At 50.6% G+C, this 20498-nt stretch overlaps 1 protein-coding gene across 3 annotated transcripts in view; it reads left to right on the forward strand.

Moving 5' to 3' along the window:
• Nucleotides 1–13314, forward strand: part of LOC140133898 (tubby protein homolog) — a 162390-nt gene extending 149076 nt beyond the window's left edge. For all 3 annotated transcript variants that reach the window (XM_072154584.1, XM_072154586.1, XM_072154585.1), the window contains 7 exons: nt 4327–4448; nt 4550–4741; nt 6680–6792; nt 6866–6980; nt 8200–8298; nt 9057–9228; nt 12273–13314. In XM_072154584.1, coding sequence (XP_072010685.1) covers nt 4327–4448; nt 4550–4741; nt 6680–6792; nt 6866–6980; nt 8200–8298; nt 9057–9228; nt 12273–12406 — 947 coding nt within the window. In that variant the 3' untranslated portion in view covers nt 12407–13314. The remainder of the gene's footprint in view (nt 1–4326; nt 4449–4549; nt 4742–6679; nt 6793–6865; nt 6981–8199; nt 8299–9056; nt 9229–12272) is intronic.
• Nucleotides 13315–20498: the final 7184 nt, after the last annotated feature.

A 20498-nucleotide genomic window follows, 5' to 3' on the forward strand; every position in this document is an offset into this window, starting at 1 on the left:
CACCTGGAGAGATGTGTGGATGTGCCGTCCAGTTCTTTTTCTCTCCCCATATTGATAAACATAATCCTCCCCGTCCGGGCGCTCGTTATACACAGATCCCCTCACTCACCACTAGGACATAAAGTACATCGCTGTTCCAGGCACAGAGGTCAGGGCTGCACTCTCCTGCCTCCTCTCTCAGCTCTGCTCAGCAGCTGTATCCCGCCTGATTTGGCTGCTGCCACTACCTGTGTCCAAGGTGCCGGACAACACAACCTCCGCATTAGCCTTGCATAGTAGGAAAACCCAGGGGAAACATACCGCCCATCCACAGTTATCCCCTCAGTGTCTCACAACACATATACATTACAAACATACACACATCACATATACACACATATACATTACATACACACACACATCACATATACACACATATACATTACATACATACACACATCACATATACATTACATACACACATCACATATACACACATATACATTACATACATACACACATCACATATACACACATATACATTACATACACACACACATCACATATACACACATATACATTACATACATACATACAGGCATGGAGGACAAGGCTGCGTGCTCTCCAGCCTCCACTCAGAGAGACAACACTCGCAGCTCTGCTCAGCGGCTTTATGCAGGCTGATTAGGCTGTTCCCACCACCTGTGTCCAAGGTGCTGGACAACACAACCTCAGCACTAAGGCCTCGCTCGCATAGTATGATAACACAGGGGAAACATACCGGCCATCCACAGTTACCCCCTTCAGTGTCTCACATACCCTCCCCCTCTGTTTGACCCTGTGGGGGCATCGGCATTCCCATGCAGCTTTCCCGCTCGATGTTCTGCCGTGAACTTGAAGTTCTGCAACATTAGGAACCACCTTGTGACCCTGGCGTTCCTCTCCTTGGCCTGACTCATCCAGGTGAGGGGAGAGTGATCGGTCACCAGTGTAAACTGTCGCCCTATCAAGTAATACCTCAGGGATTCCAGAGCCCATTTTATCGCCAAGCACTCCCTCTCTATACTATAGTTCTTCTCAGGAGGTGTGAGCTTGCGGCTCAGGAATGTCACGGGATGTTCCTCACCCTCCACTACTTGGGACAGGACAGCCCCCAAGCCCACGTCAGAAGCGTCAGTCTGTACAATAAAGGTCTTGGTGAAGTTAGGGGTGATCAGTACCGGTCCCTCGCACAAACGCCCCCTCAGCCTCTTCACTCCACTTTACCATCACCGCCCTGCTACCCTTGGTCAGGTCCGTCAGGGGTGCCGCTATGGTAGCAAAATCGGGGATAAATCGGCGATAATAGCCCACTATGCCCAGAAAAGCCCTCACTTGCTTCTTGCTCATAGGTCGTGGCCACTGCTGGATCGCCTCCACTTTATTTACTTGGGGTTTGATGACACCTCGCCCAATACGGTACCTCAGGTAACGGGCCTCTTCCAGACCCAGTGCACATTTTTGGGGGTTCGCTGTCAGCCCTGCTGCCCTCAGGGAGTCTACCACTGCTTGTACCTTGGCTAGATGACTCTCCCAGTCGTTACTATAGACTATGATGTCATCCAGGTAGGCCGAGGCATATCTCCGGTGAGGTTTTAGCACGAGATCCATTAACCTCTGGAATGTGGCGGGAGCCCCATGTAGCCCAAAGGGGAGTACCACGTACTGAAAAAGCCCATCAGGAGTAACAAAAGCGGTCTTCTCTTTAGCCCTGTCAGTCAGGGGTACCTGCCAATACCCTTTCGTCATGTCAAGGGTGGAGAAGAACCTAGCCTGTCCAAGTCGTTCTATCAACTCGTCAACCCTGGGCATGGGATAAGAATCAAATTTGGACACCTCGTTCAACTTCCTAAAGTCATTGCAGAACCGTAGGGAACCATCAGGTTTGGGAATCAACACAATAGGACTCGACCAGTCACTTTTAGATTCCTCGATAACCCCCAGGTCTAACATCTGCCTGACTTCTTCAGATATGGCAAGCCGGCGCGCTTCAGGGACCCGGTAGGGTTTTTGGTGTACCCGGATGTGGGGTTCGGTTATGATGTCATGCTTGATGACTGAAGTACGTCCCGGTAACTTAGAGAACACATCCACATTTCGGAGCACAAACTCCTTCGCTTCCTGAACCTGAGCCCTGGAGAGGGACTCCGAGATCCGTACTTCAGGCACCTTGGCATCGGGTACACCTACCTCCGGTGTCACCTTTTTGGGGACAGACGCCTTTTCTACTCCCACGGCCATCAGGGACTCTCTTTCCCTCCACGGCTTTAAGAGGTTCACGTGGTATATCTGTTCGGGTTTCCTCCTCCCCGGCTGAGATACCCTGTAGGTTACCTTCCCCACTTTCTCCATGACCTCATATGGTCCTTGCCATTTTGCCAAGAACTTGCTTTCCACGGTGGGCACCAGAACTAGCACTCTATCGCCTGGGTTAAAGGTCCTGAGTCTGGCTGATCTATTGTAGACCCTAGACTGGGCCTCTTGTGCCCTTGTCATGTGCTCCTTTACAAGGGTCATTACCGCCGCTATGCGGTCCTGCATAAGGGAGACGTGTTCTATCACACTACGGTGGGGGGTCCTCTCCTGTTCCCAGGTCTCCTTGGCTACATCCAAAAGCCCTCGTGGGGAACGTCCATATAACAGCTCAAAGGGTGAGAAACCCGTGGAGGACTGGGGAACTTCACGTATGGCAAACATCAAATAGGGCAACAAACAATCCCAGTCCTTCCCATCTTTGCTGACCACCCTCTTTAGCATCCCCTTCAAGGTCTTGTTAAACCTCTCGACCAGGCCATCTGTCTGAGGATGATACACAGAGGTGCGGAGCTGTTTTACCTGCAGTAACTTACACATCTCCTTCATTACCCTAGACATGAATGGGGTACCCTGGTCAGTCAAGATTTCCTTGGGGAGGCCTGTGCGTGAGAACACCTGGAACAGCTCCCTAGCAATGTTTTTGGAGGAGGTGTTCCTTAACGGGATTGCCTCCGGGTACCGCGTAGCATAGTCCAGGATAACCAGGATGTATTGGTGCCCCCTTGAGGATTTGACTATGGGGCCAACCAAATCCATTGCAATCCGTTCAAATGGCACCTCTATGATTGGTAACGGAACCAAAGGACTCCTGAAGTGGGACACTGGGGCAGTAAGTTGACACTCAGGGCAGGAGCTACAATACCGGTTTACCTCCTCCCACACCCCGGGCCAGAAAAATCTCTGCAGGATCCTCTCTCGGGTCTTCTCAGCACCTAAGTGCCCTCCCAGCACATGTTTGTGTGCCAAATCTAGCACCAGCCTATGGTGAGATTGGGGTACTACAAGTTGCTCAACCTCCTCACCCTGTACCTGGTCAACCCTGTACAACAGTTCCCCAACAATCACCATTCGGGGGTAGATTTTGTCAGCCCCTGACAGTCACCATTCGGGGGTACATACATGCACACATCTCATACACACATATACATTACATACACACATCACATATACACACATATACATTACATACATCACATATACACACATCACATACATAGATAGACGCATCACATATACACACACATATACATTACATACATACACACATCACATACACACACATCACATATACATTACATACATAGACACATCACATATACGCACACATATACATTACATACATACACACATCACATATACACACATATACATTACATACATAGACACATCACATATACATTACATACATACACACATCACATATACACACATATATACATTACATACATACACACATCACATATACACACATATATACATTACATACACACATCACATATACACACACATATACATTACATACATGCACACATCACATATACACACATATACATTACATACATACACATCACATATACACACATATACATTACATACATACACACATCACATATACACATATATACATTACATACACACATCATATATACACACTTATACATTACATACACTCATCACATATACACACATATACATTACATATATATATACACACATCAAATATACATTACATACATGCACACATCACATATACACACATATACATTACATACACACATCACATATACACACATATACATTACATACATGCACACATCACATATACACACACATATACATTACACACATCACATATGCACACACATATACATTACATACATGCACACATCATATATACACACATATACATTACATACACACACACATCATATATACACACATTACACACGCAGTCCGCGCCTCGTACTCACCGTCCCTCCCTCATCTCCCCAGGAATATCCAGTAGTATGAACTTTGATGAGGAGGAGGATGAGGAGGACGAGGACAGCTCCAGCTCATCTCAGCTCAACAGTAACACCAGACCGGGCTCCGCCACCAGCAAGAAGTCCAACAAGGTCCGTCACTTCCTCACTGCGGCTGCGGCCGGTAACATGTGATTGGCTGGGAGGCTTAAAGGGGTGGTCCACATTACAGGCTTCTCATTGTGTCCATGCAGGAGACAGCGTCGGCCCCCAGCCCCGCCACCAACGAGCCCTCCATCGATGTGGAGGACCTGGAGGAGTTCTCCATGCGGCCGGCTCCTCAGGGGGTGACCATCAAGTGCAGGATCACCAGAGACAAGAAGGGCATGGACCGCGGCATGTACCCCACCTACTACCTGCACCTGGAGCGGGAGGACGGTAAAAAGGTCAACATGACATCCACTTCCTGATATCCATCACCACATTGTGTGTCGTCCTACCGATCCGAGACTGTCCACGTCCCGCTGCCCCATCACCCTGTCTCCTCTAGGGTCAGGGTCTCCTCTGGGGTCAGGGTCTCCTCTAGAGTCAGGGTCTCCTCTGGGGTCAGGTCTCCTCTAGGGTCAGGGTCTCCTCTGGGGTCAGGGTCTCCTCTGGGGTCAGGGTCTCCTCTAGGGTCAGGGTCTCCTCTAGGGTCATGGTCTCCTCTAGGGTCAGGGTCTCCTCTAGGGTCAGGGTCTCCTCTAGAGTCAGGGTCTCCTCTGGGGTCAGGGTCTCCTCTAGAGTCAGGGTCTCCTCTGGGGTCAGGGTCTCCTCTAGGGTCAGGGTCTCCTCTGGGGTCAGGGTCTCCTCTGGGGTCAGGGTCTCCTCTAGGGTCAGGGTCTCCTCTAGGGTCAGGGTCTCCTCTGGGGTCAGGGTCTCCTCTAGGGTCAGGGTCTCCACTAGTGTCAGGGTCTCCTCTAGAGTCAGGGTCTCCTCTGGGGTCAGGGTCTCCTCTGGGGTCAGGGTCTCCTCTAGGGTCAGGGTCTCCTCTAGGGTCATGGTCTCCTCTAGGGTCAGGGTCTCCTCTAGGGTCAGGGTCTCCTCTAGGGTCAGGGTCTCCTCTAGAGTCAGGGTCTCCTGTGGGGTCAGGGTCTCCTCTAGAGTCAGGGTCTCCTGTGGGGTCAGGGTCTCCTCTAGGGTCAGGTATTCCTCAAGGCTCAAGGTATCCACTAGGGTCAGTGTCTCCTTTAGGCTCAGGGTTTACTCTGGGGTCAGGGTCTCCTCTAGACTTAGGGTCTTCTCTAGGGTCAGTGTCTCCTTTAGGCTCAGGGTTTACTCTGGGGTCAGTGTCTCCTTTAGGCTCAGGGTCTCCACTAGGGTCAGTGTCTCCTTTAGGCTCAGGGTTTACTCTGGGGTCAAGGTCTCCTCTAGGCTTAGGGTCTTCTCTGGGGTCAGGTCTCCTCTAGACTTAGGGTCTTCTCTGGGGTCAGGTCTCCTCTAGACTTAGGGTCTTCTCTGGGGTCAGGTCTCCTCTAGACTTAGGGTCTTCTCTGGGGTCAGGTCTCCTCTAGGCTTAGGGTCTTCTCTGGGGTCAGGTCTCCTCTAGACTTAGGGTCTTCTCTGGGGTCAGGGTCTCCTCTAGGCTTAGGGTCTTCTCTGGGGTCAGGTCTCCTCTAGACTTAGGGTCTTCTCTGGGGTCAGGTCTCCTCTAGGCTTAGGGTCTTCTCTGGGGTCAGGTCTCCTCTAGGCTTAGGGTCTTCTCTGGGGTCAGGTCTCCTCTAGGCTTAGGGTCTTCTCTGGGGTCAGGTCTCCTCTAGACTTAGGATTTTCTCTGGGGTCAGGTCTCCTCTAGGCTTAGGGTCTTCTCTGGGGTCAGGGTCTCCTCTAGGCTTAGGGTCTTCTCTGGGGTCAGGTCTCCTCTAGGCTTAGGGTCTTCTCTGGGGTCAGGTCTCCTCTAGGCTTAGGGTCTTCTCTGGGGTCAGGTCTCCTCTAGACTTAGGATTTTCTCTGGGGTCAGGTCTCCTCTAGGCTTAGGGTCTTCTCTGGGGTCAGGGTCTCCTCTAGGCTTAGGGTCTTCTCTGGGGTCAGGTCTCCTCTAGGCTTAGGGTCTTCTCTGGGGTCAGGTCTCCTCTAGGCTTAGGGTCTTCTCTGGGGTCAGGTCTCCTCTAGGCTTAGGGTCTCCACTAGGGTCAGGGTCTCCTCTAGACTTAGGATCTTCTCTGGGGTCAGTGTCTCCTCTAGGCTCAGGGTCTCCACTAGGGTCAGTGTCTCCTCTAGGCTTAGGGTCTTCTCTGGGGTCAGGTCTCCTTGGGGTCCCGGCTGCAGACCCTCCATCTCCCCCGGATGACCTGTGCGGCGCTGATCTTGATCATTTACTTTATGACCTTTTTGGATTTTTTCAGGTTTTTCTATTGGCCGGAAGGAAACGGAAGAAGAGTAAAACCTCAAATTACCTCATCTCCATCGACCCGACCGACCTGTCCCGCGGCGGCGAGAGCTTCATCGGAAAACTGCGGTAATGTTATGTGCCATGAGGCGAGACACTCTGCGGAGTCACATGCTTAGCGCTAATCACATGATCGCTGCAGGTCCAACCTGATGGGCACAAAGTTCACCGTCTACGACAACGGCGTCAACCCCGTGAAGACCCCGTCCAGCCTGGAAGCCAGCAACCTGCGGCAGGAACTGGCAGCCATCTGCTATGTGAGTGCCCCTAATGCCCCTGATCTGGAGATTATAGGGATATTGTGCAATCCTCCATGCTTGCTGTCACTGAATGTTACACCCATTTGTCACAGTAACTTGTAGCCTTTATGTAAAATGTTTCTAATAACAAACTACAAGGGGAACTATAAATAATGTTTACAGGGTGGTGGGGGCCCTGGGTAGCGTGCCCCAGGATCCCTCTCATAATCCAGCCCTGGGTAGCATATATATATATATATATATATAGGTGAATATTAATACTGCAGCAGGGGTAGATGTATCCACAGTGATATAGCGCCCTCTTGTGGTCAGGGAGATGATAGCAGTTGAGATACAAGTCCCTCTAATGAGCTTTCTAATAGCAAATATTCATTGATCTTCTGCTGCTCCATCCACCATAATCTGTGCTCAGCTCTGGATTAGATTATCTCAGCACTTTCCTCACCCACCCGGGTGCTGGCGGTGGTGCCCGGGTGTCTGTCCTGGACCAAACAGACAAAACAAAATGTATTGGATATAAACCCCGAGCAATAAAACCCAAGTTATTTACCCTAAAACGTCTCAGTGTAAACAAATGCAGATAAATAATCTCCACAATTAGATAATCTTCCTATAATAACAGATCAGAAATGTTACAATGATCACTGATGACATCACAGGCTGCTAATACGGGTTGCCTGATGGCCACGCCCATCGTTGTGAACAGCGTCCTAGTCCTCAGTGTGACCTGTACACATGGACGGAGGTGACAAACGCTTTACTATCACATACAATCACAGGACAATAGTTACATTGTTTCTCTGTATTGATACACAGAGGATTCACGATTTGTAGCGTCTCCTATAATAATATATTCCAATGGTGCAGCATAGAGCCCCACGCTCTCGCCTCGGCGTCCTCCGATTCTGCATGCGCATGCGCGCTCCTCCGGTGCTAAGTCACCATCTGTGTGATAGGAGCAGAGGCTGCGGGGCCCTCCAGCTGTGTAACCTGCGGGGACCGATCACAGCGATGGTGATACCTATATGTATCCATACAGGGAAACAATGTAACATGTCATACTCCGGATACAGACAAGACAATCATCTATGGTGAAGCATTTGTTACCTTATATACAGCGCTCATACACCCTCTATACAGTGCGGTGATAGCGCCTCCTGCTGGAGGATGATTGGTTGTGGACATTGATGTTTCTCCCTCTTTTCTTGCTCCACAGGAAACCAATGTCTTGGGATTCAAGGGTCCCCGGAAGATGAGCGTCATCATCCCCGGCATGAACATGGACCATGAGCGCGTCTCCATCCGACCCCGCAACGTGAGTGCGACCCCTGACCTCCCCCTGGAGGGCGACCCCTTACCTCCCCCTGGAGGGCGACCCCTGACCTCCCCCTGGAGGGCGACCCCTGACCTCCCCCTGGAGGGCGACCCCTTACCTCCCCCTGGAGGGCGACCCCTGACCTCCCCCTGGAGGGCGACCCCTGACCTCCCCCTGGAGGGTGACCCCTGACCTCCCCCTGGAGGGCGACCCCTGACCTCCCCCTGGAGGGCGACCCCTGACCTCCCCCTGGAGGGCGACCCCTTACCTCCCCCTGGAGGGCGACCCCTGACCTCCCCCTGGAGGGCGACCCCTGACCTCCCCCTGGAGGGCGACCCCTGACCTCCCCCTGGAGGGCGACCCCTGACCTCCCCCTGGAGGGCGACCCCTGACCTCCCCCTGGAGGGCGACCCCTGACCTCCCCCTGGAGGGCGACCCCTGACCTCCCCCTGGGGGGCGACCCCTGACCTCCCCCTGGGGGGTGACCCCTGACCTCCCCCTGGAGGGCGACCGCTGACCTCCCCCTGGGGGGGACCCCTGACCTCCCCCTGGGGGGCGACCCCTGAACTCCCCCTGGAGGGCGACCCCTGACCTCCCCCTGGAGGGCGACCGCTGACCTCCCCCTGGGGGGCGACCCCTGACCTCCCCCTGGAGGGCGACCCCTGACCTCCCCCTGGAGGGCGACCCCTGACCTCCCCCTGGAGGGCGACCCCTGACCTCCCCCTGGAGGGCGTCTCTCACTGTGCGCTGTATTACAGGAGCACGAGACGCTGCTCTCCCGCTGGCAGAACAAGAACACGGAGAGCGTCATCGAGCTGCACAACAAGACGCCCGTCTGGAACGATGACACCCAATCCTACGTCCTCAACTTCCACGGACGCGTCACCCAGGCCTCCGTCAAGAATTTCCAGATCATACACGACAACGACCGTAAGCGTGCTCCACTCACATCCAGAGCTGCGGGCATCATCCTATAGTTACACCATGTCTCATACTCCACTCACATCCAGAGCTGCGAGCATCATCCTATAGCTACACCATGTCTCATACTCCACTCACATCCAGAGCTGCGGGCATCATCCTATAGTTACACCATGTCTCATACTCCACTCACATCCAGAGCTGCGGGCATCATCCTATAGTTACACCATGTCTCATACTCCACTCACATCCAGAGCTGCGGGCATCATCCTATAGTTACACCATGTCTCATACTCCACTCACATCCAGAGCTGCGGGCATCATCCTATAGTTACACCATGTCTCATACTCCACTCACATCCAGAGCTGCGGGCATCATCCTATAGTTACACCATGTCTCATACTCCATTCACATCCAGAGCTGCGGGCATCATCCTATAGTTACACCATGTCTCATACTCCACTCACATCCAGAGCTGCGGGCATCATCCTATAGTTACACCATGTCTCATACTCCATTCACATCCAGAGCTGCGGGCATCATCCTATAGTTACACCATGTCTCATACTCCACTCACATCCAGAGCTGCGAGCATCATCCTATAGCTACACCATGTCTCATACTCCACTCACATCCAGAGCTGCGAGCATCATCCTATAGTTACACCATGTCTCATACTCCACTCACATCCAGAGCTGCGGGCATCATCCTATAGTTACACCATGTCTCATACTCCACTCACATCCAGAGCTGCGGGCATCATCCTATAGTTACACCATGTCTCTTACTCCACTCACATCCAGAGCTGCGGGCATCATCCTATAGTTACACCATGTCTCATACTCCACTCACATCCAGAGCTGCGGGCATCATCCTATAGTTACACCATGTCTCATACTCCACTCACATCCTGGGGCCCCATCCTGTGTGTATCCTGGGGGGCCCCATCCTGTGTGTACCCTGGGGGGCCCCCGTCCTGTGTGTATCCTGGGGGGCCCCGTCCTGTGTGTACCCTGGGGGGCCCCCGTCCTGTGTGTATCCTGGGGGGCCCCCGTCCTGCGTGTATCCTGGGGGGCCCCGTCCTGCGTGTATCCTGGGGGCCCCGTCCTGTGTGTATCCTGGGGGGCCCCGTCCTGTGTGTATCCTGGGGGGCCCCCGTCCTGTGTGTATCCTGGGGGGCCCCGTCCTGTGTGTATCCTGGGGGGCCCCCGTCCTGTGTGTATCCTGGGGGGCCCCGTCCTGTGTGTATCCTGGGGGCCCCCGTCCTGTGTGTATCCTGGGGGCCCCGTCCTGTGTGTATCCTGGGGGCCCCGTCCTGTGTGCCTCCTGGGGGGCCCCGTCCTGTGTGTATCCTAGGGGGCCCCCGTCCTGTATGGGCCCCTGTGACCCCTCTCTCTGTCTTGCAGCTGATTACATAGTGATGCAGTTTGGTCCCCGGGCCCCGTCCTGTGTGTATCCTGGGGGGCCCCCGTCCTTTGTGTATCCTGGGGGGCCCCGTCCTGTGTGGGCCCCTGTGACCCCTCTCTCTGTCTTGCAGCTGATTACATAGTGATGCAGTTTGGTCCTGGGGGGCCCCGTCCTGTGTGTCTCGGGGGCCCCGTCCTGTGTGTATCCTGGGGGGCCCCGTCCTGTGTGTATCCTGGGGGCCCCTGTCCTGTGTGTATCCTGGGGGCCCCGTCCTGTGTGTATCCTGGGGGCCCCCGTCCTGTGTGTATCCTTGGGGGGCCCCGTCCTGTGTGTATCCTGGGGGGCCCCGTCCTGTGTGGGCCCCTGTGACCCCTCTCTCTGTCTTGCAGCTGATTACATAGTGATGCAGTTTGGTCCTGGGGGCCCCGTCCTGTGTGTATCCTGGGGGCCCCCATCCTGTGTGTATCCTGGGGGCCCCGTCCTTTGTGTATCCTGGGGGCCCCTGTCCTGTGTGGGCCCCTGTGACCCCTCTCTCTGTCTTGCAGCTGATTACATAGTGATGCAGTTTGGTCCTGGGGGCCCCGTCCTGTGTGTATCCTGGGGGCCCCCATCCTGTGTGTATCCTGGGGGGCCCCCGTCCTGCGTGTATCCTGGGGGGCCCCGTCCTGTGTGGGCCCCTGTGACCCCTCTCTCTGTCTTGCAGCTGATTACATAGTGATGCAGTTTGGTCCTGGGGCCCCATGCTCTGGGTGTTATCCTGGGGGGCCCCGTCCTGTGTGGGCCCCTGTGACCCCTCTCTCTGTCTTGCAGCTGATTACATAGTGATGCAGTTTGGTCCTGGGGGCCCCGTCCTGTGTGTATCCTGGGGGCCCCGTCCTGTGTGTATCCTGGGGGGCCCCGTCCTGTGTGTATCCTGGGGGGCCCCGTCCTGCGTGGGCCCCTGTGACCCCTCTCTCTGTCTTGCAGCTGATTACATAGTGATGCAGTTTGGTCCTGGGGGCCCCGTCCTGTGTGTATCCTGGGGGCCCCGTCCTGTGTGTATCCTGGGGGCCCCTGTCCTGTGTGTATCCTGGGGGGCCCTGTCCTGTGTGTATCCTGGGGGCCCCGTCCTGTGTGTATCCTGGGGGCCCCGTCCTGTGTGTATCCTGGGGGCCCCTGTCCTGTGTGTATCCTGGGGGGCCCTGTCCTGCGTGTATCCTGGGGGGCCCCGTCCTGCGTGTATCCTGGGGGGCCCCGTCCTGTGTGGGCCCCTGTGACCCCTCTCTCTGTCTTGCAGCTGATTACATAGTGATGCAGTTTGGTCCTGGGGGCCCTGTCCTGTGTGTATCCTGGGGGGCCCCGTCCTGTGTGTATCCTGGGGGCCCCCGTCCTGTGTGGGCCCCTGTGACCCCTCTCTCTGTCTTGCAGCTGATTACATAGTGATGCAGTTTGGTCCTGGGGGCCCTGTCCTGTGTGTATCCTGGGGGCCCCCGTCCTGTGTGTATCCTGGGGGCCCCCGTCCTGTGTGGGCCCCTGTGACCCCTCTCTCTGTCTTGCAGCTGATTACATAGTGATGCAGTTTGGTCCTGGGGCCCCGTGCTCTGGGTGTTATCCTGGGGGGCCCCGTCCTGTGTGGGCCCCTGTGACCCCTCTCTCTGTCTTGCAGCTGATTACATAGTGATGCAGTTTGGTCGTGTGGCGGAGGACGTCTTCACCATGGACTACAATTACCCCATGTGCGCCCTCCAGGCCTTCGCCATCGCGCTCTCCAGCTTCGATAGTAAACTCGCCTGCGAGTAACGGGGGGACCCGCCCACTGGACTCCTCCGCAGCCAATCCCGGCGCCTCCTGCAGCCTCTCACCACTTTCTACAATTGTGTCATTTTATTTTTGTATTTGTTTCTATTGGTGTCGGCAGTGGGTGGGGGAGGGGTGATGCCCCCCGGGGGGGTGGGCCGGGGGTATCTGCTCTCTAGTGTCCCCCCTCCCCCCGGAGCACAAGGGACCAATGGAAACTCCACCCAAAATAATGTGAAAATGTGGATTTTTTTATTCTGACTTCTATGTGGAACTTTCTGGTCTAGTCGAGATCTCTGCTTGCTGTGTCCTGCAGCCGTCAGTGTGATGCGCACTCCACGTCCTGCTGCCTGGAGCTGACACAATGTAACAAACCCTCAGCTGTGAGCAGACCTGCCCTTCCGATGTTTACAAATGATGTTTCCATTCCCTGACAGCAAGAGGTGGTGGCACCCGCTGGGAGATGTCCCCCTGATCCTCACAGACGTCAGTGATGTGGAAAGTGACAATTTCTTGCAGGATTTCACTTCTTTTTCCGTTTCTTTGGCGACTCCTGGGACTGCAGCGGCGTCACCTACTGGCGGGGGCAGGTATCACAGGTCTAACTGCTGAGGGGCGGATTCCAGGCCGTGGTGGGAGGAGTTTCCCTACACTCAGACCCGCCCCCCGCGTTTCGCCTTTTGTTACGGTTTTTACTTCTCTGTGTTTCTACTAACGCGGCGGCGACTTCCGATATTATTATTATTGTGCTGATTATAACGTTCTGTGTCCGGATTTCTAAGGTTAACCCTTCAGTGACTGGAGGCTCAAAGGACAAAAACCGCCGTTATGTACGCAAATTTTTTTGGCATCTGTTAAAAAAAAAAAAGAATATTTTGGAAGCGTAAAATATATTAAATAGAAGATCCGGACCCAAAGACTCAACGATGTCTCATCCTGCAGTCCCATGTAACACCACAGATAACACAGTGATATCTCTGAGTACAGATCATGTAGTAGATGTGTCCTGCAGTCCTATGTAACACCACAGATAACACAGTGATATCTCTGAGTACAGATCATGTAGTAGATGTGTCCTGCAGTCCTATGTAACACCACAGATAACATAGTGATATCTCTGAGTACAGATCATGTAGTAGATGTGTCCTGCAGTCCTATGTAACACCACAGATAACACAGTGATATCTCTGAGTACAGATCATGTAGTAGATGTGTCCTGCAGTCCTATGTAACACCACAGATAACACAGTGATATCTCTGAGTACAGATCATGTAGTAGATGTGTCCTGCAGTCCTATGTAACAGCACAGATAACACAGTGATATCTCTGAGTACAGATCATGTAGTAGATGTGTCCTGCAGTCCTATGTAACACCACAGATAACACAGTGATATCTCTGAGTACAGATCATGTAGTAGATGTGACCTGCAGTCCTATGTAACACCACAGATAACACAGTGATATCTCTGAGTACAGATCATGTAGTAGATGTGTCCTGCAGTCCTATGTAACACCACAGATAACACAGTGATATCTCTGAGTACAGATCATGTAGTAGATGTGTCCTGCAGTCCTATGTAACACCACAGATAACACAGTGATATCTCTGAGTACAGATCATGTAGTAGATGTGTCCTGCAGTCCTATGTAACACCACAGATAACACAGTGATATCTCTGAGTACAGATCATGTAGTAGATGTGTCCTGCAGTCCTATGTAACACCACAGATAACACAGTGATATCTCTGAGTACAGATCATGTAGTAGATGTGTCCTGCAGTCCCATGTAACACCACAGATAACACAGTGATATCTCTGAGTACAGATCATGTAGTAGATGTGTCCTGCAGTCCCATGTAACACCACAGATAACACAGTGATATCTGTGAGTACAGATCATGTAGTAGATGTGTCCTGCAGTCCTATGTAACACCACAGATAACACAGTGATATCTCTGAGTACAGATCATGTAGTATATGTGTCCTGCAGTCCTATGTAACACCACAGATAACACAGTGATATCTCTGAGTACAGATCATGTAGTAGATGTGTCCTGCAGTCCTATGTAACACTACAGATAACACAGTGATATCTCTGAGTACAGGTCATGTAGTAGATGTGTCCTGCAGTCCTATGTAACACCACAGATAGCACAGTGATATCTCTGAGTACAGATCATGTAGTAGATGTGTCCTGCAGTCCTATGTAACACCACAGATAACACAGTGATATCTCTGAGTACAGATCATGTAGTAGATGTGTCCTGCAGTCCTATGTAACACCACAGATAACACAGTGATATCTCTGAGTACAGATCATGTAGTAGATGTGTCCTGCAGTCCTATGTAACACCACAGATAACACAGTGATTTCTCTGAGTACAGATCATGTAGTAGATGTGTCCTGCAGTCCTATGTAACACCACAGATAACACAGTGATATCTCTGAGTACAGATCATGTAGTAGATGTGTCCTGCAGTCCTATGTAACAGCACAGATAACACAGTGATATCTCTGAGTACAGATCATGTAGTAGATGTGTCCTGCAGTCCTATGTAACACCACAGATAACACAGTGATATCTCTGAGTACAGATCATGTAGTAGATGTGTCCTGCAGTCCTATGTAACACCACAGATAACACAGTGATATCTCTGAGTACAGATCATGTAGTAGATGTGTCCTGCAGTCCTATGTAACACCACAGATAACACAGTGATATCTCTGAGTACAGATCATGTAGTAGATGTGACCTGCAGTCCTATGTAACACCACAGATAACACAGTGATATCTCTGAGTACAGATCATGTAGTAGATGTGTCCTGCAGTCCTATGTAACACCACAGATAGCACAGTGATATCTCTGAGTACAGATCATGTAGTAGATGTGTCCTGCAGTCCTATGTAACACCACAGATAACACAGTGATATCTCTGAGTACAGATCATGTAGTAGATGTGTCCTGCAGTCCTATGTAACACCACAGATAACACAGTGATATCTCTGAGTACAGATCATGTAGTAGATGTGTCCTGCAGCCCCATGTAACACCACAGATAACACAGTGATATCTCTGAGTACAGATCATGTAGTAGATGTGTCCTGCAGTCCCATGTAACAGCACAGATAACACAGTGATATCTCTGAGTACAGATCATGTAGTAGATGTGTCCTGCAGTCCCATGTAACACCACAGATAACACAGTGATATCTCTGAGTACAGATCATGTAGTAGATGTGTCCTGCAGTCCTATGTAACACCACAGATAACACAGTGATATCTCTGAGTACAGATCATGTAGTAGATGTGTCCTGCAGTCCTATGTAACACCACAGATAACACAGTGATATCTCTGAGTACAGATCATGTAGTAGATGTGTCCTGCAGTCCTATGTAACACCACAGATAACACAGTGATATCTCTGAGTACAGATCATGTAGTAGATGTATCCTGCAGTCCTATGTAACACCACAGATAACACAGTGATATCTCTGAGTACAGATCATGTAGTAGATGTGTCCTGCAGTCCTATGTAACAGCACAGATAACACAGTGATATCTCTGAGTACAGATCATGTAGTAGATGTGTCCTGCAGTCCTATGTAACAGCACAGATAACACAGTGATATCTCTGAGTACAGACCATGTAGTAGATGTGTCCTGCAGTCCTATGTAACAGCACAGATAACACAGTGATATCTCTGAGTACAGATCATGTAGTAGATGTGTCCTGCAGTCCCATGTAACACCACAGATAACACAGTGATATCTCTGAGTACAGATCATGTAGTAGATGTGTCCTGCAGTCCTATGTAACACCACAGATAACACAGTGATATCTCTGAGTACAGATCATGTAGTAGATGTGTCCTGCAGTCCTATGTAACAGCACAGATAACACAGTGATATCTCTGAGTACAGATCATGTAGTAGATGTGTCCTGCAGTCCTATGTAACACCACAGATAACACAGTGATATCTCTGTGTACAGATCATGTAGTAGATGTGTCCTGCAGTCCCATGTAACACCACAGATAACACAGTGATATCTCTGAGTACAGATCATGTAGTAGATGTGCATACCTCCCAACTTTTCACAAATAGAAAGAGGGACATTAACCACGCCCTTGGCCACACCCCCTAGCCACACCCCCTTCTCGCTGTTCAGTGATTGTTTTCTTTCAAAGCTGAATTTTACAAAGGTGATCACATAATTTTTGAAAGACTCAGAGTGCGGTTACATGTACCACTAGCGCTACATTTACAAATGCAACGCTAGTGTATTGGGCGCGTCTTGGCTCAATCGCATTTGCGTTTCCAATGAAAGCATGTGATCGCTAAGCAATCACATGGAAATGCAAAGGAGATGGGGCCGAGGCATCCGCTCATGCGCTGGTGTTCCGTGTGTAAACACTACCCTAGTGGTGCGTGTGACCGCACCTCGATGTGTATACATGCAATATGCAATAGTGTCCTCACGTGCCCATCTGCTTCTTGGCACCATCTGAATGGTGAGCAATAAGCTACATTCACACGATGTATGCCCGCTGTAACGTAGTACGGCGGGCATACACAGGTGCAGGGGAGAGGAGCAGGGGATGAGCACAGCTCACCCCCGCCGCTCTCCATAGGGATATACAGCGCCCGGCGCTGCATCACATAGAAAGATAGGACATGTCCCAACTTTCTATGGGCTACTGAACAGTATGGTGCCGCACGTGTGCTGTACCGTAACGCTCCCGTACAGGTCCGTGAGCCCATAGAAGTGTATGGGGGACGTATATTGGCCGTATATATGTCCCCCATACGTTCATGTGAATGCAGCCTCATTCTGGTGCGGAGTTACAGACATTAGTTTAATCCTGCATCATTAATGGCCCGTTTAATTTTTGCATTTTTCAATCCTGAGCTTTTTATATTTCTCCATGTACAGAGCTGTGTGATGGGATACCAAATTTGTAGGTTTTATAATGTTTTCATACATTTACAAAAATGAATCTTCTGGCGCTAAGAACTTTTTCATACTTCAGTGCACGTGGTTGTGGTTGGGGTCATTTTTTGCGAGATGAGATGCCATTTTCAATGCTACCATTTTTAGGACTGTAAGACCTTTTGATCACTTTTTATTACATCTTTAATATTTAGCAAAATGGCAAAAAAGTGGCATTTTTTGACTTGGACGCTATTTTCCGTTACGGAGTTAAACTCTGGGAATAACTGTATTATATTTTGATGGATTGGACATTTTCGGACACGGCAATACCTAATGTGTTCATGATTTTTACTGTTTATTTATATTTATATCAGTTCTAGGGAAAGAGGCGATTTGAATATTTATGGGCTTTGTTTATTTTATTTTTTTTACAATTTTTCAGATCATCAAGGGTACTTTAACCGTAGGTTGTCTGATTAATCCTACCATATACTGCCATACTACAGTATACTACAGTCTGGCAGTATATGGGGATTTTCCACATCATCTATTACTATGTGTAAATCGCACATTGTAATAGATCGGTTACAATCAGACAGGTGTGGAAATGCTTAGTAACCTGCAAACTTTCAGTCATGAAAGTTCACAGGTTATAGCGAGGGCGCAGGCGCCGCTGTCTGCATCTCCCTCATGCCCTATTGGCATGGAGAAGGCGTGAGGAGCAAAGTAATCGCAATGTCTGGTGATTTGCAAGGCGTTGCGATTATTTCAGGGCTTGTACGTCACAAAACTGACACACAAGCCCTGATTACTGTCTTCTATTATACAGTCACTGACCTTACTCACTGATGGGAGTAGTTGTCCTCCCTGGTCCCTGCAGTGGAGATGGTCAGTGTAGAGGTGGCAGCAATGTGGTCTCTGTCTGTGCTGCCTCCCTCCCCCTCCACAGCTATCAGGAGCTGCAGAGGAGTCTCCTATGGCCGGGTCACCTCTCCTGCTGTGCCCCGTGATGACTGGAGACACAGGGAAAGCTCACACAGGGGAAAGAGGAGGAGGGGGAACAAGCAGGAGCTGCAGGGAAGTCTCCTATGGCCGGGTCCTGCACTGACTCCGGACAGCTCTCACAGGGGGGAGGAGGAGAGGGAACAAGCAGGAGCTGCAGGCGAGTCTCCTATGGCCGGGTCCTGCTGTGCCCGTGCTGATAGCTGGACTGACTCTGGACACGAGGCTCAGCTCTCACAGGGGGGAGGGGCCGGCCCAGGGGAGGAGGAGGGGGGAGTGCTGGGAGCTGTCAGCTCACTTCCTTGCAGCCGCGCTGCTCCAGAGCCCGTGTCTCTGCATCTACAGCAGTGTGTCCCGGGACCAGGAGACGGGACTTCGTCTCTCGGTCCGGGACAATGGCAGGAAAAGCGTGAATATCTCTCAACCGCCCGGGGCAGCGGGACATTGGTGTAAAACCGTGAATGTCACGCTGAAACCGGGACGGTTGGGAGGTATGGATGTGTCCTGCAGTCCCATGTAACACCACAGATAACACAGTGATATCTCTGAGTACAGATCATGTAGTAGATGTGTCCTGCAGTCCTATGTAACACCACAGATAACACAGTGATATCTCTGAGTACAGATCATGTAGTAGATGTGTCCTGCAGTCCTATGTAACACAACAGATAACACAGTGATATCTCTGAGTACAGATCATGTAGTAGATGTGTCCTGCAGTCCCATGTAACAGCACAGATAACACAGTGATATCTCTGAGTACAGATCATGTAGTAGATGTGTCCTGCAGTCCTATGTAACACCACAGATAACACAGTGATATCTCTGAGTACAGATCATGTAGTAGATGTCACCTGCAGTCCTATGTAACACCACAGATAACACAGTGATATCTCTGAGTACAGATCATGTAGTAGATGTGTCCTGCAGTCCTATGTAACACCACAGATAACACAGTGATATCTCTGAGTACAGATCATGTAGTAGATGTGTCCTGCAGTCCTATGTAACACCACAGATAACACAGTGATATCTCTGAGTACAGATCATGTAGTAGATGTGTCCTGCAGTCCTATGTAACACCACAGATAACACAGTGATATCTCTGAGTACAGATCATGTAGTAGATGTGACCTGCAGTCCTATGTAACACCACAGATAACACAGTGATATCTCTGAGTACAGATCATGTAGTAGATGTGTCCTGCAGTCCTATGTAACACTACAGATAACACAGTGATATCTCTGAGTACAGATCATGTAGTAGATGTGTCCTGCAGTCCCATGTAACACCACAGATAACACAGTGATATCTCTGAGTACAGATCATGTAGTAGATGTGTCCTGCAGTCCTATGTAACACCACAGATAACACAGTGATATCTCTGAGTACAGATCATGTAGTAGATGTGTCCTGCAGTCCCATGTAACACCACAGATAACACAGTGATATCTCTGAGTACAGATCATGTAGTAGATGTGTCCTGCAGTCCTATGTAACACCACAGATAACACAGTGATATCTCTGAGTACAGATCATGTAGTAGATGTGTCCTGCAGTCCTATGTAACAGCACAGATAACACAGTGATATCTCTGAGTACAGATCATGTAGTAGATGTGTCCTGCAGTCCTATGTAACACCACAGATAACACAGTGATATCTCTGAGTACAGATCATGTAGTAGATGTATCCTGCAGTCCTATGTAACAGCACAGATAACACAGTGATATCTGAGTACAGATCATGTAGTAGATGTGTCCTGCAGTCCTATGTAACACCACAGATAACACAGTGATATCTCTGAGTACAGATCATGTAGTAGATGTGTCCTGCAGTCCTATGTAACACCACAGATAACACAGTGATATCTCTGAGTACAGATCATGTAGTAGATGTGTCCTGCAGTCCTATGTAACACCACAGATAACACAGTGATATCTCTGAGTACAGATCATGTAGTAGATGTGCCCTGCAGTCCTATGTAACACCACAGATAACACAGTGATATCTCTGAGTACAGATCATGCAGTAGATGTGTCCTGCAGTCCTATGTAACACCACAGATAACACAGTGATATCTCTGAGTACAGATCATGTAGTAGATGTGTCCTGCAGTCCTATGTAACACCACAGATAACACAGTGATATCTC

This window comes from Engystomops pustulosus, chromosome 5, assembly GCF_040894005.1.
Source record: "Engystomops pustulosus chromosome 5, aEngPut4.maternal, whole genome shotgun sequence".
Lineage (NCBI taxonomy): Eukaryota > Metazoa > Chordata > Amphibia > Anura > Leptodactylidae > Engystomops > Engystomops pustulosus.